This window comes from Columba livia, chromosome 3 (genome assembly GCF_036013475.1).
Source record: "Columba livia isolate bColLiv1 breed racing homer chromosome 3, bColLiv1.pat.W.v2, whole genome shotgun sequence".
Lineage (NCBI taxonomy): Eukaryota > Metazoa > Chordata > Aves > Columbiformes > Columbidae > Columba > Columba livia.
The window spans coordinates 73,994,164-74,012,539 of NC_088604.1; the positions used below are offsets into that span (position 1 = coordinate 73,994,164).

The 18,376-nt window shown below is 39.9% G+C and overlaps 1 protein-coding gene across 9 annotated transcripts in view; it reads right to left on the reverse strand.

Annotated features, from left to right (window-relative positions):
* The window catches only part of RPS6KA2 (ribosomal protein S6 kinase A2), a 309,958-nt gene that overhangs the window by 160,602 nt on the left and 130,980 nt on the right, over positions 1-18,376 (reverse strand). The window contains exon 1 of one of the 9 annotated variants that reach the window (XM_065057599.1): positions 6,700-18,021. The exons of 7 other annotated variants lie outside the window; for them this stretch is intronic. In XM_065057599.1, the coding sequence (XP_064913671.1) occupies positions 6,700-6,798 (99 nt within the window). In that variant the 5' untranslated portion in view covers positions 6,799-18,021. Of the gene's footprint in view, positions 1-6,699; positions 18,022-18,376 lie in introns of those variants that run through there. One more of the 9 variants, XM_065057601.1, reaches the window with a different exon arrangement.

Sequence of the window (18,376 nt, forward strand, 5' to 3'; positions counted from 1 at the left end):
TCACAGTTTTGTCTTCTGCACTCTTAAAAGTGTGCACTTCAGTATCTTTGAACTCCTGGCGCTCAGCTAGAAGAGACTCTCCTGCATCCCACAGTAAAAACAGTTCTGCTGAAATACTGAAACCAGCAGCACATTTCAAAATAGTGAAAGAGATTTCACAGCTAAGGGATGACCACTCCCTTCAAAGTTTTCCAAAGCCATGTTGTGGCCAACCCTGTCACCATGCATGCAGCCACAGAATGAACTTGCATCCCATACTGTTTCTCTGTGTGGGAATGGTAGCTGTGCTGTGAGGACCTCTGATAGAGGTATTGCTTACTTCCTTACACATCCTTAGTCAGGAAGCTATTTTCAAGGCAGCTTCAGCGTTCCCCTCATTCTTTTCCATTTCCTGAGACTTTGTTCTCCAGGAAGAAAAGCTGTGCCCTGTAAGAGCCGATGGCATCACACACACACACACACGAGCATGTCCCCTGAGTGCAGAACTAACTGCTGCTTCCCTACAGTACTTCAAGTCTATCTTAACAGCAAATACTTTTACAGAATCACTGCAGAACTACAACTCTAGGTCTTGTTAAGAGAACAAAAGAAACTGACTAGCAAATATTTAGATTAAAAGTATTTCTACTTGAGTAACTGGTAAATAAACATAAGGAGGTTTTTTTGTTCTGATTTCTGTCTTACTTTAAAATATTTCCAGTTACCTATGAGGACAGAAATGCAAAAAGTAAACGCAAGAGGAGTACTTTCCTGAGACTAGCAGAAAAATGGATGGATCAAATGCTATTGATAATAAAAATAGGTACAGGAGGGCTCAGCCCTCTGAGAACAGGCTTTTTTTTGTGCCACAAGGATCAGACAGGCCATGTTATGAGCTAAAACCTAGAATAAAATTATATGTTATCCACTGCATAAAACCAAGTTGCTCCAAGTTACTGCTAGGCAGGGGCTCAGCTGCCCACAGGTCCCAGTTAGTCCACCAGGTTCATCTCTGTCCTCCTGAATACCTGCACACAGATGCTTCAAGCTCAGGGAACCAGGGCATTACTTGGCCCACAGACACAGCGCAGAGGCGTTTGTCTTTCCATTTCATTCATCATTCGTTCACGATCGTGACCAAACACGTGTCCACCACACCACTGTGACACCACCAGTCACAAGGCATGCATGTGAACGTCCTATCCGCTGATCAGACAGGCCCCATCCCACAACAAAATGAAGACCTCTTCTGTTGTGTGAGGATATCAGGTTCCTGCTTCATGCCCAAATGTGTGTGCCCTTGTTTGTGTTTAATCATATGATGTGTGTCAGAACTGTTCTAACATCAGAGCCCATGGATGGGGTTCCATTGGGTCTGTACTGGATGTCAAGTACCATCGATTCAAGGTATCATGCAGACATTTAGATGGTGGAAATGGAGTACAAAATGACAATTCGGACTGATCTTTGACAAAATAGGGTCTTTTGAAATAAAAGTGATTTTTACAATGGACCTTTAGCATCCAAATAAACGAAGAGTTTCTCCCTAACAATGATGCTGTGACCGGCATGGGGTCATGCTCCTGAAAGTCCCAAACTTTCATGAAGAAGGAAAGCCATTTTTCCCACTCTACAGCAAAGACCGAGAAAGAGAAGCTGAAAAGCTTTCAAACGCATAAAAATCCTGCTGCAAAGGAAGGGAAACAATCTGATTTTTGCAGTTACAATGGGTAGGACAAGATGACAAAGGCTTAAATTGCCATAAGAAAAATTTGGTTTAGACTTCTCAGATACTAAGGATGATATTATAAAATATAGCTCCTTAGGAAGGCTATGGGAATTTACTATTAGAGGTCTTTAAGAAGAAGTCAGAAAAACATCTTTGTTTGGTGAAATATTTTAGATATAGCTGATGCCATTTGAGGACAAATCATCTAGATTAAGGGGTTTTTAGATCCCTCTCAGTTCTATTCTTTCTATGAATTTTCTGTGGACTAGTTATCCCTACATCTACCTGCTTAATTTTCTGTTTCTGTAGCTCTGCAGTTAATTTGAGGCTTGTGGAAAGGAGCACGTAGCACGCCTGAGGTGCAAAAAACTATTTGGGATAAAGTCAGAAGTATTTGGGGAATGACTTATTTATTACAAATGTGCACACATGTGAGTAAGCTGTCTTACTAACAAAACCAATGTAAATAGGTAGAATAGTATCAAAGGACTTGAATATTCATCATAATTTTCATTTTATAAATGGGGAATGTTAGGCACATAGGTCTGAACCATTTGTTATGACAAAGCAAGTTATAAAAGTGAGCCTGAAAATTGGATTCCCTGGCTCCTCAAGTGACGTGACTGACTACCTGCTCCTCCTGTTCTCCCCTCCCCTGCTCTGCCTCCCTTCCCCCCAGCAAACCATGCAAGACTACAAGGATTGCAGGATTTCCTCATAAGAGCCTTGCCTGCAGCTGGGGGAAGTCAGACTACAATAGTGTTGGTAACTTCTGTTGTAAAAAGGACACATATCACAAAGATTATCATTACCAAGGGAAAAAAAGAAAAAAAAAAAAAGCCACGCACAAAACTAAAAAGCTGCCTCAGTACTTGCACCTTGCAGAGCTGATCTTGGGCTGCTAATCCTCATCTCCATTCTTCAGCTTGCCTCTTTCTGTCTAACCTTTGACAGAAAGAATATGTTCTTCTATCAAGTTATTATCTATAAAAATAAAAAAGAGAAGACAGACTAAAGGACATTCAACTGATAAAAAACAGAGTTGTTCTTTATCTAAGCACAGAAGAGTTCACAAGCTTTTGCAAGTGAAGCGTTGCTCCAGTCCACTGTGCAAAAAGAACAGTCCAGCTCAGCATTTGCTGGCCACTTTACTAAAGCTTCCGTAATTTAAGCCTGTAGGAAATCGGAATCAGAGCCTAAGATAAGAACCGAAAACCTCTCATAACCAAGTATTATAGAGTCAGTACCAGTCCTTCTGCACTATTGCTTAGCAGACTGCATGGCCTTGCTTCCTTTTCCTACATGTCAGTGCTGGCACCCAAGAAGGACCCACACTTGAATCACCCGCAGGAGGCTCTGTCTCTCTCATCTGACTACTCAGAGACACTCCACGCTCCAAATTAATTGTGAATTCATTTGCAAGAACTCTGCTAGGCTCTAAGCCCCACACATAGACCAAACAGAAATTGGATTCACCATTACCAGCAAGACAAAACAAGAATTAAAAGAACTAAAGAAACAGCATAATGAAATAAAAATACATCAGGAATGCAAAAGTCAGAAACATCTCCAAAAAGAATCAAGAGCAATGTTTTAATTGGTCATTTTCTCAAAAAAAATCCAAGAAAGGCTTCTGCGTCATTGGAATACACACAATCAAATTCTTTTCATGCTTTCTTCTTTCCTAGCTTATTCAAATGGCATATTTAACTTTTGATTTATAAATCAAGGGATTTTGCTCACTGCCATAAGATGCATTCCACAGGGGCTCAAAGTCTTTAGCAGATCCACACTGTACGTACTTTCTCCTGATGGTTTCATATTTATGTTCATCAACACTCAGCAAGAACCATAAACAAAGCCCTTCTCTTGAATGCACACATGCAGTTCCCATTGACTTTGCTGGTTTTTCAGCTGACTTCAATAAGAACTCTGTGTGCATGCAGACGGGCAAAACTTGGCTCTGCACATTTAATAAAATTACATCACTAGATACCTTATAAATGAAGAGTAATGCAGGCCATACTGAAAAATAATATAAACTGAAAACCCAAAAGTGTAGCCAAATAAGTTCAAATTTCAGTCAGGTTTTCCCAGAATAATAAAAAGGACACACATTTTAGGCAAGATGAAACAAAAGCCCAGTAATATCTCATTTACCAGAGTGTTCACTGCTGCCTTTAACGGGACAAAGTGTGAAACCTAGCTATCTACATAAGGCAGTAATCCTGTTGTCTCAGATATAGCAATGATATTGGCATATGAAACAATTAAGTAAAGGTCAGGTTACAAGCTGTGATTTGCTAAGTCATTTTCTGCATCTGTATCCCTGCTCTGCAAGTTATGAAGCTCACTGCAACTGATTTTAAAGCATAGCAGAACACCACAGTAGAAAAAAAGAAATAATCGACCATATAATATTAATAACTAGTATTTTTAATGTACTCTAATAGCAGTATTTAAAAGATATCAAAGTCTTAAACCTTTCCACCCTCTTTCCTGCCTGGCCAAAAGAATACCACATCAAAAATCTCACACAACCTAGGAACAATCCCCTTCCAAATTTCAAATGACATCTAGCAACACATAACTTCTGCCAGGTACATTAGCTAACATACACTAAGCAGAGCAATGCTACATGTTTTCCCCAAATTTCTTCCCTTTATTTTACTTCTACTCATTCTATGATATAATAACCTGTGTCTTTTTACTGCCTCTTTAAAAATATCCACCTATTAAGATGAAGAATATTCTAACTTATAAAAATCCAACTACCAACAGACTTCCTTGCACTTTGGCTGACAAGCGCTCATTAGCCTGCAATTACGAATTTATACACAGAAGTACTCATGCATGGAAATCACAGAGAGGGCTTGATGTTCATGTTTGTTTTTTCCCCTCTAAGCGGGAACATCTCTGATGATTTTCACACTTAAACAGCAGAACAGATTTTATGAATCATTTTTTCTTCCTGGATGGAATAACCCCTATTCCCTGTTGCAAGATAATACTGAGTCACTTTGCATAAAGTTGGTCATTACGGCAAAGTCAAGGGAATGAGGAGGGAAGTAGATAAAATGCTCTTGTGCAATAGGATACATACCAGTCTGCTTCTTGAAGCAAATTATTTCAAATCAGAAATACAAAAACAAAAGCCAACCAAACGAACAAACAAACACACACAAAACCCCAACAAACAAAAAAAAAAACAACAACAAACAAACAAAAAACCCCAACATTACAAAACAACTCACATCAGGGAAACTATTTCCTATGTGTTTAGGAAGTCCACTAAATCTAATGTAATAATGATGATCAAAGGGATTGTGAAGACTTTTTTTTTGTTTAATGAAGGCAGGGTTTGGTATGTTCCAAATGCTGAGTTGTACTGGTCATTCATGCGAAATTACCCAGTAAACTAAGTAATTAGCATAGTGGAATCTGTTTCTCCTAAATTATGGCAATGTCAAATGACCAGTTACAAGGTCTGGTGGAGCTCTGCTGTCTCAAAACCACCTCCCCTCCTAACATCACACCCTGACACTGGCAGCCTGAGAAGACACTCCCCTGTCTCAGAACTCCTTCATGTGACTCAGTGACTCCAGATATACTTTCTGTTGGTTCTGGTGGATTTGCAGTGTGTTACAAGGATTTCAGCTCAGCTTTTGCATTTCTCAGTTCACAACAGGGAAATAGAGGTTAGCCCCCTGGCTCCCATCAGTCCCTGAGGGTCAGGGTTGGTGCAAGGAGGGAGCTTTAACAACTTCCACTTACTAGTTTTTTAAATGCATAGCATGACTACTCGATGAGTGAAATCAAAACAGATACCATACATGACCACTTTGCAAGAAAGCTGATTTTAAAGAGTTAAGAAACAAACACACTGGCCAAAACCTCTGCTTTTCTCTATGGCCTGTTTAAGCAATGACACATGAAGAACTTTATGTTCAAACAATTACCTGGTACTTTAAATAGGACACCAAGGGAATAGCATTTTAAAATGTATTCACACAGCATGACACTAACCCTCCTCCTGGGAATACCGGTGCAAATGAGAATAACTTCTCGGAGGTCAACTGAAGTACACCAGCACAAAACTAATGTGAGGCAAAGGGGAATCAGGCCCCATCTACCTCTATTTTAATGCAGAGGTTGCAGATCATCTGCAATGATAAAGCGAACAACATAAATATAACTGACACCTATTTAATTGATCTCGCATCCTAACGACTATTGACAGCTCCAAATATAGGGCTGAAGAACAATAGTTCGAGGGTGGGAGGCAAAAATCCTGGTTCTACCCCATTCACACATTCCTATCTGCTAATACCTTGGACTTGAACTGCTTTTATCTCCCCACACTGCTAAACCATTTTAGGTTTGATTTGATTTTGTTCCCCTGCTCCTGAAGAACAACTTCTCCTTACAACAAAATAAATAAATAAATAAAAATTACTGGGATGCGTGAGAGGAAAGACAAATGCAAAAATCTGTGTAACCATGAGAGCCTATGGACAAACAAGCAAAAAACCCCACCATTTTACATATGATATATATATAAAAGGCACTAGCAAATTAATTAATTATTTGGAAATCTAGCACTGAGAAAAAGTGATATGTGCACAATGGAAGAGGGCTAAAATATGAGGCTATTACAAAGTATGGTGTAATGTGTGCTAATTTAAGTGGATCCGTAATTATTTCCTACAACTTCATGATGTCCTGAACCAGCTTCCTCCCCCCCCCCCGCCCAGGCTGACAAAAGGATCCTTAGCAACACACTAAATGTATTATGCAGCATATTGAATACTACCGAGAAAAAGCGCTGAATTACACTGAAACAGAGAACATCAGGTGCAAACATCACCACCTCTAGGGAAAAATCACCTTTAACTATTTATCACATCAGTGAGCGCAGGCATTCTCTTCTATCTCTGTTACCAGCACCTAACAGTATCTGCTGCATTTGACTAAGTTAAGGCGAATTTTACCTCAAATCTACTTAGGCTGGAGCTCTTTGACCGAGACTTCTTGCGGAGATAGACCGAGAAGAACCGGCGCACTGTGAACTTCTTCATGTTCATGTCCATCGCCCCGTCCCGGCTGCGGCGCAGAGCACGGCGGAGCTGCGGTGCCGCCGGCGGCAGCCTAGCGCATCCTGACTGCCCCCTCTTTGTATCCACGGCCAGGAGATCCTCCGAAGCGCCTGCTTCTCTTCATCAAGCCGGGCACCGCTAGACCCTCCCGGGGTATATTGCCGGAGGCATAGGAGCCCGCAGCCGGCTCCTCGCTCTTCAGAGCATAAAGGCTTTATACTCCACTCCCTCTCTCTTTCCCGTGTTTAGATTTCGGTGCGGCGAGCTGAACTCTCTCCCCGCTCCCTCTGCCCCTCGCCTTAGGTCCTACTACACCCAATCAGGCTCTCTCTGGCTGCGTGCATAATCAGCCCCAGCAGATGACAGCTCCTGCGTCCCAGGCGTAGCAGGTTTGCGATAAATATTAGATGTGTCTATTGCTTTGTGCTCCCCTCTCACTCAGGCTCTTTCCATTTCCTGGTTTCTGAATCACATGGGGAAAAGGCACATGCTGCACTTCTGTTTTTAGCTCGGAATTTCAACGCCGCTATAATTACTGAGGACTACGGTGGTCAGATCTGAGGGAAAAAAAATAATCAGCTCCTTCACAAGATTCTCTCCTAGGAGAAGGCTAAAAGATGCCATGGACCCACTGCCAGAGCAGAAGGGTCTGAACCACTTTTTATCCTGGGGACTATGCCAAATAACGTCAGGCCCCCACCCTGAAATCAAAAGCTTAAAATCCTGTTCACGGATTACCCGCCCACTTTACATTAAAAAACCTAACACCGGCACAGCTCTGAAAATAGAAAGCACAATCTAAATTGTAAGTATTACTATTCTTATTGTACTATAGCAGTGAGCTACAGCCCTTCTAAGAGGTTAAATACGTACATCTATTTACAGGCTGTAATTTTGAGCTGCTCACTATACTGGAAGCATGCAGACTTACAGCTGCACCCCCGCCCTCCCAACATAATCACATTTTTCAGCTTTTCTTCAAAAACTAATGAATCTCAATATGAGCCAGAGACTGAAGCTGCACACAGCTTGGGCTCTGTGTCCTTGGCAGCTTTTCCTTTCTGACTACCAAGGAGCACCCAGACACGCCTTTCTCCCATAACCTCATATGGAAAGTGAATGGCTCTGATGACTTATTAATGACTCAGATAAATAAGCCCAGGGAGAGCTGACACTGCTCCAGCCTGAAAAGACTCTCAGAGGTTAAATGACAATACCATTCCAATCAATCTGCTCTAAAAGAGAAAGACATACTTTGGTTTAATTGCATGTCTGGACTCTGCCGTGAACTATGGTGGCTGGTCATGCCTGTCACTACCTGCTTTGTTCACAGGTTCTGTCCCTCTTTTCTGTCTAAAGCTCACCACAGTCTACATGTACCTGGAAAAGCATTTAAAAAAAATTAAAAGGGAAAACGAAAAAGAAAAATAACATTTTGGAGTTTATGGTTTCATTAAAAAGGAGTTCAGGTTGGGAATCCTATCATGAGTGCTGATGATCACCTACAGCCTCTGACTCTTGTGTGCCTGGACCATTGCTGTCTCCCCCATTCCAAGATAACTGTAGCACAGTGGCAGTCTGCTTTATCCCTTTCTCTTCATAGCACCTCCTTCTGATCACTTCTACAATTCTTTTGTTTTGCAACAGAAGTATATCTTCTGGGGCTGCTTTCAAGGTGCTGCCCTGGTGTAAGCCATGTCAATGCTAGGAGCCCTTTGCCATTACAGTTGCATTGGGTCCTGGCTAAAGATCCTGGAGTGAAGGCAACTGTCCAAGCAAAAACTAAGGTACCTATAGGTACACCAAAACCCTTTCTGCAAGAAAAACAATAAACAGGTGAGAAAGCAGTTTGATTGGTATAACTCATGACCTCACAGCGGTAAAATCCTAAGTGGCACCATGGCCCCAGGCACTCACCTGATTACCTGACCCCCCCTCCCTTGCTCTGTCACACCGCACAGCTGCTGCTGCTGTTTCTTCCCCATCCTGTGTCTGGCAAAGAGATGTCCTGACACTAGTTAGGCTTTTTGCTGACAATGGCTTTTGACAGCCACTTTCCTACCTGCATAAGCCACTTGAGCATTAAATAGCAATCAGACAAGTTCAGGGTAGCTCCCTGGACCCTTCCCACCACAGATACAACAGAATCCCACCTGGACACTGACATCTTTAATAAAGATGTCAAAATAAAGTGATGAAGACATGGCAACTTCCCAGTTTTGAATACTCAGTGGGTATACATCCAGCGCTGTGTAATAATAAGCAGTAGATGAGTGCCTGTTACTACTTATACTAGTAGATTTAGCACAGACTTGCCATCCCCTTCTGCACGTAGTGCTTTCACGTATAAGGACACACATTCACCACTAAATGTCTCTTCTATGTAATAAGCTTACAAGAAGATTACACAGGCGATGACTTAATACTTAACTATCAGGTACACTTATTACATTCAGAATTTTGTTCTTTACCAAAAAAATAAAATAAAAAAGTCAGTTACATGTATTGGCAAATTATTGTGAACATCAGACACCAGAGCAAAAGCTACCCTTTGAAGCTAAAGGTTAAACTGTAACATGAACTGCATGCTCAGGCTAGGGAGCAAGTCTCTTACATCCCTGCCAGGGATGGAGATAGGCATGATCTCTTTGTTTTCTTATTCTCCTTTCAATCAGGGATAAATACAGGAGGAAAACCAACCATTAGTGTCAGGATACTGCTCTTCACCTATTGGGCAGCAGAGCAGAGATATGGCAGAGTTCTCTTCCAACTGCAAGAAATAAAAGCAATCAAGTTGCAAAAATGTACATAAAAAAGGGTACAAATACAGAAATAAAACAAAATACTTAAGTATGTAAAACTAGAGATAGTTACCTGGCGAACAAATTCTCCTGCAGTTGCATTCATGTGTTATGCTTTAAGGCATAGAACTTAACTTTGCTTCACAAAAACAAAATAAGAAGAGGCCTCAAAAACATGAACTCAAACTTTCAGCTAGTCAGACAAAATCCACTTTTCCAAATGGCTCTAATAAAAAAGTGCAAGGCAAAAGAAAAAAAAAGTTCAACTGGAACATTCATAGTTACATTTCTAAACATACAACTGTCAAATCAACCTACAATGTGAAAATTCATTGCACTTAGAAATTCATGGCTGTAAATTATTTATCAGCTCCCCTCTGAGTGATTTTAACTGCTGAGAAACTCAATGGAAAAAGAAATCCACCAAATGTCTGTTTAAGACAAGAATAAACAACAAACCTGGTAGAAGAGGCATATGATGCACTTGCATTAACCAGTAATGTGTATCCTGAAACATACTTTTTAAAACTAGAAGTATATTTGCTGTAACACCAAATAAATACAAAACCACGGCTGTGCCTACTCCAAGTGAGCTTAATAGCAAAATGAAGTTCACTTCAAGTAGAAAAGGGCTTAAAAAAATTAAAAAAGAACAAAAAAAGCCCAAAACAAGGACTCAAGACAAACTCTTCAACAGTAACCACTTGAAATTACATATTACACAGCTCACATTCCAATTTTTAAAAGATAAAAGGAGAATTACCAATTAATATTTCGCGAAAGCTAAAGGTCCTTTCCTCATGTGTACAGACGGAACCTACCAAGAGTAGTAACAGACTGAAGGACGTAGACTTTGGAAATTCACATGGGGCATCAAAGCAGCCTATGCAGAACCTGAGCAAGAAGGAAGCCAGTGGCTGATGCTGGATGAATCATCAGTATCACCTGTCCTTCCTCAATAAGTTCATCAGAAAATGAGAAAAAAATATCTAAAGAGAAGAGAGCAGAGGCACACACACCATAGATAGAACAAATGAGATTAGCAGAAGACAGCAGGCAGAGAAAGTGAAAATCAGATTGCCTCAATAGGGGCCCAAGAAACAATGCTGTAGAAAAGGTGAATTACACAGTACCATTTATGTTCTCATTAAAGAAAAGCAGGAGCAGCAGCAGATGTTTCCAAAAGACACTAATAAGCAGAATAAGAAACAACTCTTTCCCGAAGGTGATTAGATGGTACATTCTCAGTGATTGCTGTTTCCTGATCTTGGATGCTGAACAAATTTCCATATGGCTTTTGTTTTCGCAATGAAGGAGTGAGGTGACTATTTTTCTTATTGATGTTTCTTAAAAAAAACACAATGGGCTTTGCCCAATGAAATACCTGGGCTTTGGTCTCATTAGACCAGCACACCAGTGTGGGTCCCAGCCTTTCCAGTTGCTGTACCTAATTAAATAACTTATCCAGTTTAACCTGCCATTTACTTGACTGGAGCTTTATCTCTGTCAAAAAACAAACAAACAAACAAAAGGTATGCTGCCCTGTCAATACTGTGGAATACAAGCAGCAACTTGCCATCTCAGATATTCTCACCACCAGTGAAAAGTGATCAACAGTGTTGGCTGGACAGGGATGTAAGGGAATAGACAGGAAATAAAGTGTTTATTCTCCCTTTTCTCCTCCTGCTCCTATCTATGTATCACAAGCTTCAGTAATTTTCAGTCTTTTCCATATCTGACCTATGAGAAGCTTCCAGTGGAGGTGCAGGCTCCTTCAGGCATTTTGAAAATTAAAATCACTGCTCAAAATGAAGAAGAAAACAGAACTTATACCCACATATCTTTAATTCCTTAATTGCTAAAAGCACTGTCCAACACATTGTCAGTAATATGAAAGGTGACTAGTATAAATACAAATACAGCGGTCACAGAAGAGAAAGAACAGGTCTTTGAAAAGACCAGTTTTGCTCAATATGGTGATATTCTGCTTAGTGGATGCCATTCAGCAACTTCAAATGGTCTTAAAACTGGGCATCAAAGTAAGTTCTTGGTAGATTTGAAATCAATATTTTGTAGGGATACATGTAGCTTAGATGGAAAATCTTCTGTACTTTTCTCTCTAATAGACTACTACAGCAGATGAGATTAAAAAAAATTACTTGGTGGCACAGAGAGGGCAAACCATGACTGTATGTGTCATGCTGGTGCAGAAAAGGTCTCCTCACTGCAGTTGGTTACAAATTGACTTCCCCAATCCCTCCTAAATACCCAGTAGTCACATGATGTTGTGTAGGGAGAAGTGGAACTGCTGCAGAAATAATAGCTCCAGGACAAGATAACAAGATTTGATTGAGTTTTCAGCAGATGACAGACGTTTTAACTCTCACAAAACCATCTTGTGTTAGTGTTTGAGCATCAGATTGGCAAGTGTCACAACTGCTGTATTGACCGCTCCCATATGTGCCTTGCTACTTAGAGACTCAAGTGAACACGCAACAGCATCTCTGGCCACGTTCATGTCAGTTGGCTGTGGACTATATCTAGGATGGAGATTAGGTTGTCTAGCAAACTGCATTGAAAACAGGCCAAGAAGTGTCAGCTACAGTTTTCTTTTTTTCATTTACTGATGTCACTAAGAGTTTTACTTTCTCAGCTGATACTGAGTACTGGTCTTGCTGGATTTTGGTGGTTTAAGACAGAAGTATAAGGTAAAGAACCCAAAAATCCAGTCTTCATATTATGCAAGCTCCTGCTCCAAAACAATCGAAGGAGTTTGCTAAAAAGATAATTTTGCTTTATTCCCTTTAGATAATAAGCAGAAAATCATACTGTTCTCCTATAACAGGCTAGAAGTTTTCTAGAAAGGAGGATGCTACTTGTTAACTGAAGTATGAACAATCTTATCACATGAATATTTATGAATATCCACACTGAGTGAACATCATACAATACAAAATTGGATGGAAGAACTTCATTATGCATGGCATATGCTTACTGTTTATTCAGACTACCCACGAACAATTCTAATTGCAGGAATGCATTCATTAGAAATCTGCTAATAGGCAAATTTACCTTGACAGGGTCTATCATACACCTAACAGGAAAAATAGTGCATGGAATTTTTACTGACAGTCCCATTTTTACTTTTAATAACCATCAGCAGACCAAACTGATGCTGCAGTGAACAGAAAAGCCTGGTTTGACATGGAAATCTTTAGAGAGAGACAAGTGTAGAATGGGGCTTGCAAACTTTTATTCAGCAAAGTATCAATTTCACATAATTTTTTTTTCCATTTGATTAGCTAACAAAACTACACAGTAAGGTACAAAAATAAACTAGGTAGACAAAAAGCATCATATTTAGTACAGCTGAGTGACCTGAATTAAAATCCTCCTTCTATATCTGAGACTGTCTTGTACGACCTTGAAGAACCTTAAACTCTGTGGCTATGTCTAGCTCCAGGGCATGTACAAAACTGAGCCAACATCCTGGATCCTCTATTAGAATGGGGGCATGGATTGCACTGTTTTTCTCCTATGCTTTCCTGCTGGCACCTCATGTCCCCAGCGAAAAAAATCCAGATATTTTTAGCCAGAAAGGAGCCAGAGTGTACTCCAGAGAGGTCCCCGATTTTGATAAGTGAGTGAAAACTCAGGACCCTAAAGATTTGCACCTGCACCGCTGTTTAGTTACATCCCTATTTCAAATCTCCTTCAGTAAAATGGGGCTGGAGCACTCCATCACTGCATGAGAGCTCTTTCAGAGTAAACACAATGACCATATTACGTGCTCTCAGCCAACGTTTCAGTTTAAGGCCTGGCACATATTTGTTAGTTTTGTTTACAGAAAGAGATTAACTGTGAGTAATGTCAAAAAGAATAAACCACTGGGACATGCAAATTTACCTTCACAGACATTACATTTAGCAGGGAAAATGATACGGGAAATTTTTGAAATATATCACACAAGTAACACTCACTGAAAATCAGGTTTAAGGCTGTATGAACACCTACCCCGTGTTAGACACCACAAAAGTGAGATTCATAAATAAAAAAAAAAAAATCAGTAATCACTCTTGAAATCTCGAGTATTGGCTTCCTTCTTGTTGAGCTGTGTTTCTTTTTGGATAAATTTTGAAGGACTGATTTGAAGTATTGTAATAACAGTACTTGACTCCAAATTACAGGCACAGCTCTCTGACTATTTTTGAAATAGAAGCTGAAGAAACAGGCAGAGAAAAAAAAAAGGTCTGAAGCGTTGTGATACACCCCCGCTTTCTGTCTCTAATACAGCAACACTGGAAGTGTGAAACTGAAAAAAAAATAATGCAAAATCATTTTAATCTTCGAAAAATTTAGTTATATTGCATCTGATATTTACAAAGCCACATAATAATTTGTTAATTTACCTAGAACAATACAGCCCAAGGTCCCACTTTACTGCTAACAAACCAAAACCAGTATTAAACTCATATTCCATCCACTTTATATAGTAAAGCTAAAGAAACTGACATCAGGATTTCAGAACACCAGAAACTGAGAAGGATGTGGGAATAGTACTAGCAAAATTACTGTGTTAGCATCTACTCTAAGATTTGTGACACCATGAAGGAATCAAACCTGAGTTTTTAGAGCTACTTTGAAAATATCCATATGCCCTAGGCTGCACGTGTATAACCTCACAGCAGTGCTCAACTGCAGAGGTGTGTGTAGGCAAATCACTTGGGAACAAAGCAAAGTGGCCACCAGCCAGCAGCTGTCCAAAGACACAGGGATGAACAGGGTTCCACTTAGCACAAGTACTACATGGGTCCAGAGACGGGCACTGCAGTGCAGTGAAAGCATCTTATAAAGGCAACAAAGACGAGTCAGACAAATGTCTCTGACTCAGGACTGATTGCTTTTACAAGGCTGGAGCCCACTATTAATGTGGATATTTTCAAAATGTTAGACGACCTTTTTCTTATTTGAATTCAGCTACATAAAGTGTCACCTTCTCTTAACTGCAGGGCCACTGCTCTCACCTAAGCCACCAGGCAGCAGTAAGTACGTGCTCTTTCTGCGTAACTGATCCTGCCCACAATACAAGTGAGCTTTCCTGCCTGATGTTTCAAAAAATATCTGGATGAAATTTCAGCAAGTTGTATGTATCTTCCTACTCATCCAACGAGTGTGTGAAATCAGTTATAAAGAGTGAATGTAGAATATACAACATCCAAATGTTTGATTAACCTAATGACAACCTAGTAGAGAAAAAAAAAAGCCAATTCATCATATTAAGTCAACTAAAATCTTTGACATCTTTCAGCGGAATTAGTACATCCTTTCAAATCACGAAATAACCCTATAATTCAATGTGAGGTATAGATAGAAATAAGTAACACTATGTATAACACAAACACATATGAAACAAGAATCTATTTTCCATATGTGCAATTCCAAAATGGCAGTTTGTTTTGTCTGGTTTTCATCAACTAGAGATTAAAATGTACAACTAGTTCTACCATAAAGTAATCCACACTATTTAATAGAAGTTCAAATGCTTTTTCATACACTTAGATATATTGATTAAAATCCTACAGAACTTCTGCTGTCCTACTTAGCACACTATGGGGCACAATGCACACTTGTGGCCAAGATGTTTTAAAACTCTTTCCAATTGGAACTGTCTACCAGAATACAGTGACTGCTGTTCAGAGAAAATGAAACATGCCTTAACACACAGCACAAATTCATTATTTCACCAGCAATCTGATGTTGGACTTCAACATTTTTTTGAACCAATGAAAAATGCTATTTGAACCACTTATCTCTGAACAGTAAGCTTATGTTAATGCCACTAAGAAGCCATCTCAAATTCAGAAAGCATACAGTGTATAGTGTGTGATTCACACTATATATATTTACTGAAATATCACACCTTTGGCCTAATACATTACTGGGATCTGGTTTTGTATTCTGATACCTCCTTTGATGTCTGATATGCAACCTTTTCACACAAAGTGACGTGGGACACAACTTCTATCTATTAGGAGACCGGAAAATACTGAAATCGTGATTTTGCTTCAACTCCCAAAGGAGAAAATAGACGTATACCTCACATACAAGGAACAAATAATGAGATTGCTACCAAAACTTGTAACAAGGTTCCCTCTCCCTCTGCTACAGACAATAGAGACTTCTTAAGTTTTCCAAAGAGTTTTCAAGGGCAGCTTGCTCATGTTGTGATGCCCAGACAACACACACCGGCAAGGCCATCAAAGAGCATTCCAAAAGGCACAGCAGAGCCTTGTTGTTGTACATATTAGGGACTGAAAACTGCTTTATTTATCACTGTGACTTTACTATATTCTTAACATTTACAGTATCTTCTGTCTTCTTTCACTCCTGAATTCTCTCATCTTCTCTCTCACTTCTATATTCCTCAGATCTTCTCTTATTTCCTCTGTGATTGTTTCCAGATAAGGTACACAGGATATTAGACACTTCTCATACTACAAGGGCATTACAGTATGATTTCAACATCCTTCTGCAGCCCCTTCCCAAACCTTTTCAACTGTGCATAGAGCAGACAGAGCCTTCGTATCACTCATATTTTGTCTGTTCCTATTTTTAAGCACATACTAGGCCTTCCAGCAGCAACATGACAAAATTACCTGTGTCAAACTAGTTAATAGGAGAATATGAAATTTATGGAATGCTCCTATTTTAGTTTTCCCGTTTATAAACTTTTTTTTTTTTTTTTTTTAATTACAGTAGCACATTAACATTTTTGTAATTACCTTCATCACCCAAATTACATTTTCTAAACTACTGGCACTTAATCTCTCAAATCTCAGAGAAGCAATGCTAATAACTTCTGCTAATTTTACTGTCCCCCCCTTTCCAGTGAAAACAAAACCAGCCTCAACTTCACTGTCCTCCCAGCCTGATTTAACTTCTGTAGCCATGGGAAAATATCAACAAACAATAATCCCTTGAAGAAACTCAAGGATGGAAAAGAAACCTTACCAGAGAAATTCACATCCCCAGAAAGAAGAAGAAACATCTGTGAACTATAGCATGGATGTTTGGCAAATACAGGTTGGAAAATACAAGAGTAACACATGTACGTATATCTGATGCTGGCAGCTCTCAAATGGGTCACACTGCTCATGCAGCTGCCCTAAGCCTTCAGTGACCAAAGGGTTGTTGCTTAACCAGGGCAGACTCTCTATGCATAGCAGGAAACGCACTCCTCACAGACACTTCCACAAGTATCCTTTACACCATGTTATCTTTAAATCAACGGGCAAACAAATTATTTTCATTTATATGAATGCTGACTGCTGAATTCATATCCAGCTGGGTTTGAATTCTTCAAATGCCCTGAGATAGCTGGCTACTGAAGTTAATATGAACTAGCTATGCAGACAAATTTCTATTAGCAGCTCAAATTTTCTATTTACAATTTCTAGTTGTGGAAAATACATATCTATTTTTATTTTTTCCCCCACCTGTTTTCAGACTCAGTAACTTGTCTTTTAGGGAGATCATGAAGACACATTAAATGTCTTCCAATTGTTGGCATATTACAAATCTGCTCTCAAGTTAAACACAGATGATTTGGTCTCCATCATTGCTTTTACTTACCCCTCAAGCCTTGCACGTTTCCTGATATCTTGGCTGAAAATGAATAGTGGGTCTAAAGGTCATACAATCAGATTGCACAGAAAGTCCACATCAGCTGTGATTTCCACATATTTCAGGTAATCTGCATATCCTTCTTGGGGAGTTTGGAAGTAAACTCCATGCCCTTATTTTTCTGATGGCAATTTTGCTTTTTGGAGTCCTTTGGCAGGCAAAACCCACAAACAGCTTTTTCAGAATATTAAAAATAATTGAGATAATGAAAAGCTAATAGGCTTTAGCTTAGAGGGTTGCAAAGAATAGACTGCCATTGTTCAGACAGCCCTGTAATAGAGCACCTTGTTAATTAGAGATGATTCACAGATGACTTGCAATAGATTCTGGTAGTTCTGAATAGCAATGATATTTTCACATTGAGTTCTTATCTACTCAGGAGTAATGAAGCTTCAACTTTAATTAAAAAGAAAGCTCATCTTTTTAAGCCTGTAGATCAAAGCAACACAGAAAATTAGCATGTCTTTTTCTACTTCTCCACATTTCAAGTTCTGCACTTCATGGTTTTGCTTTCGCAACATTCCCTAACAGAGGACATCACAGTATCACAGTATGTTTGGGATTGGAAGGGACCTCAGAAGATCATCTAGTCCAATCCCCCTGCTGGAGCAGGAACGCCTAGGTGAGGTCGCACAGGAACATGTCCAGGCGGGTTTTGAATGTCTCCAGAGAAGGAGACTCCACAACCTCCCTGGGCAGCCTGTTCCAATGCTCTGTCACCCTCACTGAGAAGAAGTTTCTTCCCAAATTTAAGTGGAACCTCTTGTGTTCCAGCTTGATCCCATTACCCCTTGTCCTATCATTGTTTGCCACCGAGAAGAGCCTGGCTCCATCCTCATAGCACTCACCCTTTATATATTTATAAACATTGATAAGGTCCCCCCTTAGTCTCCTCTTCTCCAAACTAAAGAGACCCAGCTCCCTCAGCCTTTCTTCATAAGGGAGGTGCTCCACTCCCTTAATCATCTTTGTTGCCCTATGCTGGACCCTCTCCAGAAGGACCCTGTCCTTCTGGAACTGAGGGGCCCAGAACTGGACACAATATTCCAGATGTGGTCTCACCAGGGTGGAGTAGAGGGGAAGGAGGA